Raw genomic sequence first — 3,630 nt, 5'->3', positions numbered from 1 at the left:
CCTGCGAGGTGGGTCTTCTCTAATGGGCTGCTCATACATTACTTTGCTGCAGTGCATCTGTTGCTGGCACATTAACATCTCATCTCCATTACTCTGCCTTCACTTCCTTATACATACCTGTTCACCTTTGCATAACCTTAGCCACCCTCATTTGCTTTGTATATTTTTTCCGATATTTCTGCCGATATAAAGTCTTTTGTAAGTGATAATTAGCACCTTCTCGCCGCACTCCAGCACTAGCAGGCTGTGCTGGAGGTTTCATGGGAGGAATGCCCTTGGTTTGACCATGAGAGAGGGAGAGAGAGAACGAAAGAAGGAGGGAGAGAGAGCAAAATGGGCTCTGCAGTAAGTGCCAGTGAATGAGTAAGGCGTTTTGTACAGGGGCTGTGCGGAGGGCTCAGTGTGTTAGAGATAAGACACTGTTGCATTAAGTAACTGGGCCCAACTGTTTTTCTCTAGTCCTGCAATTCACATGTTTCAATTAGACAACATGGTGCCATTTTAATAGGCCTTTATGTTGTAACAAAAAGATAAGTTAGTACCAGTTAGGGCAAAGAGATGCAACATTAATAAATATAAAGATAATTTCAACAAAGATCACTGCAATTCCTACCTCATTAATACACCTTTTGGGTGAGGGCTATGATGATTTGGTGGTGGTCAAATCATGACAGTGCTTCTCTTTGTAAATACCTTCTTGATATATCTTGAAATAATTATGTACAAAATCATACAAAACATACAAAACCAAGACCTCTGTACCCTTACCAATTACTTTTTTGTAATGTTAGAGGCATTTTCAAAAAGTGATTATGTCCTCCTGGCATCACTCATTAAATAAAAGTTTCATTCCCCCTTAGTGTTTATAATTATGAAACTGTTGATAGGTTTAATTAGAGGGAGTGGCGCCATCATTATGCCAAAATGTACATGAAACCTGTTGTTTGTACTTAATTTCACAGCAGAGCTGGAAGTGAAGTGGGTGATGACAGTCTTATGACCATAAGCTCTAGATCCTACAGTTGATTAAAGGTGCTGGTACTTGAGCAATTGCAGGAGCTGGTGCAGGAGCTAGAAGAGGAGTTGGTGCAGGAGCAGGAGCTGGTGCAGGAGCAAGAGCACCAACTGGTGCAGGGGGAAGAGCAGGAGCTGGTGCAGGAGGAAGAGCAGGAGCTGGTGCAGGAGGAAGAGCAGGAGCTGGTGCAGGAGGAAGAGCAGGAGCTTGCGTAGGAGCTGATGTAGGAGCTGGTGCAGGAGCAAGAGCAGGAGCTGGTGCAGGAGCAAGAGTTGGAACTGGTGCAGGAGCTGGTGAAGAAGCTGGTGCAGAAGCTGGTGTAGGAACAAGAGCAGGAGCTGGTGCAGAAGCTGGTGCGGGAGCGGGAGCGGGAGCTGGTGCAAGAGCAAGAGCAAGAGCAACGGGTGTGGGAGCTGGTAGAGGAGCAGGAGCTGGTGCAGGAGCTGGTGCAGGAGCTGGTGCAGGAGCTGGTTCAGGAGCTGGTGTAGGAGCTGGTGCAGGAGCTGGTTCAGGAGCTGGTGCAGGAGCTGGTTCAGGAGCTGGTGCAGGAGCTGGTTCAGGAGCTGGTGCAGGAGCTGGTTCAGGAGCTGGTGCAGGAGCTGGTGCAGGAGCTGGTGTAGGAGCTGGTGTAGGAGCTGGTTCAGGAGCTGGTGCAGGAGCTGGTGCAGGAGCTGGTGTAGGAGCTGGTGTAGGAGCTGGTGCAGGAGCTGGTTCAGGAGCTGGTGTAGGAGCTGGTGTAGGAGCTGGTGCAGGAGCTGGTGCAGGAGCTGGTGTAGGAGCTGGTGCAGGAGCTGGTGTAGGAGCTGGTGCAGGAGCTGGTGCAGGAGCTGGTGCAGGAGCTGGTGCAGGAGCTGGTTCAGGAGCTGGTGCAGGAGCTGGTGTAGGAGCTGGTGCAGGAGCTGGTGCAGGAGCTGGTGTAGCAGCTGGTGCAGGAGCTGGTTCAGGAGCTGGTGCAGGAGCTGGTGCAGGAGCTGGTGCAGGAGCTGGTGTAGGAGCTGGTGCAGGAGCTGGTGCAGGAGCTGGTGCAGGAGCTGGTGTAGGAGCTGGTGTAGGAGCTGGTGCAGGAGCTGGTGCAGGAGCTGGTGTAGGAGCTGGTGTAGGAGCTGGTGCAGGAGCTGGTGTAGGAGCTGGTGCAGGAGCTGGTGCAGGAGCTGGTGCAGGAGCTGGTGCAGGAGCTGGTGCAGGAGCTAGTGCAGGAGCTGGTGCAGGGCGCAGAGCCGGAGCCTGCAGATCAGTTGCATAGCAACAGAAACTTTTTGAGGGCAGAAATCTTTCACCACAGGAATGTGTCAGGCACGAGAACAATGATGCAACACACTGTTGCATCCCAAACTCACACGGTGAAAACAGGCTCCTGAGGAAACAACAGCACAAGTGGGTCAGATCCCAGCACTGCCCACTGCACTGTCCATGTCCGAGCCGACTGTGGCTCATGTGAACCATCAGCGCTGTGCTCCAGCAGCAAAACTATGTGTCACACACAAGGTCAAAGGTCAGCCTTTTAATCTTATACAATGAAGTATACAGTTTTGTACAGTGCCGCTGAGGCCTTATTAGTCAATTTTAATATTTTTTTCTTTAATTAATGCCTTATTTGATACATTTTACTCATATTTGAATGTTGCACCGAATCACCAAAGCAAGTTCCTAGCCTGTGAATTTTGTTCACTGCCTATGACAATAAACCTTTTGTGATTCTGATTCTGATTCTAAGTGATATTTGCAAATCTATTTTTCTTTTAATTCATGGCAAGTTGAAGTTTAGTTCAGCTGTTCTTTTTTGCAAAACGTTTGAGATATAATATAATTTGTGGATTAGGGCTGTGCACATCAAATACAATTATGATTATTGGTATAATCGATTAATAAAATTGTGTCACAAAATTAAGATGATTCTTTGAGTGTAAAAGTTGCTCACGGATTGTTCTTTGCTACTTTACAACAGATTTGACATCTTTCTTATTTTCTTTTCATCTGTTTGATCTTAGCTGCACAGATTACCCACCTTTTCTCTAAGCAAATAATCATTTCAATAATCATGATATCGTTATGATTTTAATAATCATGATAATTATAATTTTTTACATAATTGAGCAGCCCTAGACCCGCTATATTGGTTAATTCCACCGATACCAATCTATTAAACCTCTAAAATGGTCTAGTCTAGAGTTTTAGCACTGATCCATCATCCGACACTACTATTCCCAGATAACGACTTAAGAGCGGACACAAGGGCTCTGGTGAGTAAAAATGTATTAGTCATATTGAAATGTTTGCTATTAACAGATGAAATAACTTGGACTTTGGTGTTGGATGTATAGCGCAATGTCTCCCTCAAATATAAGACCCTCAATTCAGTCTAAAAGTTTCATTCTTTTAAAAGTGGACGGTATGAACCAGGAACAATCTGCTAATTTGACAAGATGTTATAGATGTATACTTTTACCCTCATATATTCTAAAATTATCACTTGAATATTAAGCATCGAGTGTCATTTATATTCCACAATTGTATATCAAAAGAAAGATTGTGCTGCATCTTCTCATCTTAACCTATAGGAACAGTGCCTTTGTTCACATGCACGCCAATTATGATCTCATCTCTGGATTTTGAGA

General features: G+C 45.8%; 1 protein-coding gene across 1 annotated transcript in view; it reads left to right on the top strand.

Annotated features, from left to right (window-relative positions):
- Window positions 1-1,503, top strand: part of poc1a (POC1 centriolar protein A) — a 24,526-nt gene extending 23,023 nt beyond the window's left edge. Inside the window, exons 10-11 of the mRNA XM_072452334.1 lie at window positions 1,057-1,176; window positions 1,339-1,503. Of these exons, the coding sequence (XP_072308435.1) occupies window positions 1,057-1,176; window positions 1,339-1,503 (285 nt within the window). The remainder of the gene's footprint in view (window positions 1-1,056; window positions 1,177-1,338) is intronic.
- The last annotated feature ends 2,127 nt before the right edge of the window (window positions 1,504-3,630 follow it).

This window comes from Eucyclogobius newberryi, unplaced genomic scaffold, assembly GCF_026437365.1.
Source record: "Eucyclogobius newberryi isolate DKJ021-1_F unplaced genomic scaffold, fEucNew1.0.hap1 SCAF_19, whole genome shotgun sequence".
NCBI lineage: Eukaryota > Metazoa > Chordata > Actinopteri > Gobiiformes > Gobiidae > Eucyclogobius > Eucyclogobius newberryi.
The sequence above is the reverse complement of the archived record's forward strand: the minus strand, read 5'-3'. Positions and strand labels throughout refer to the sequence as shown.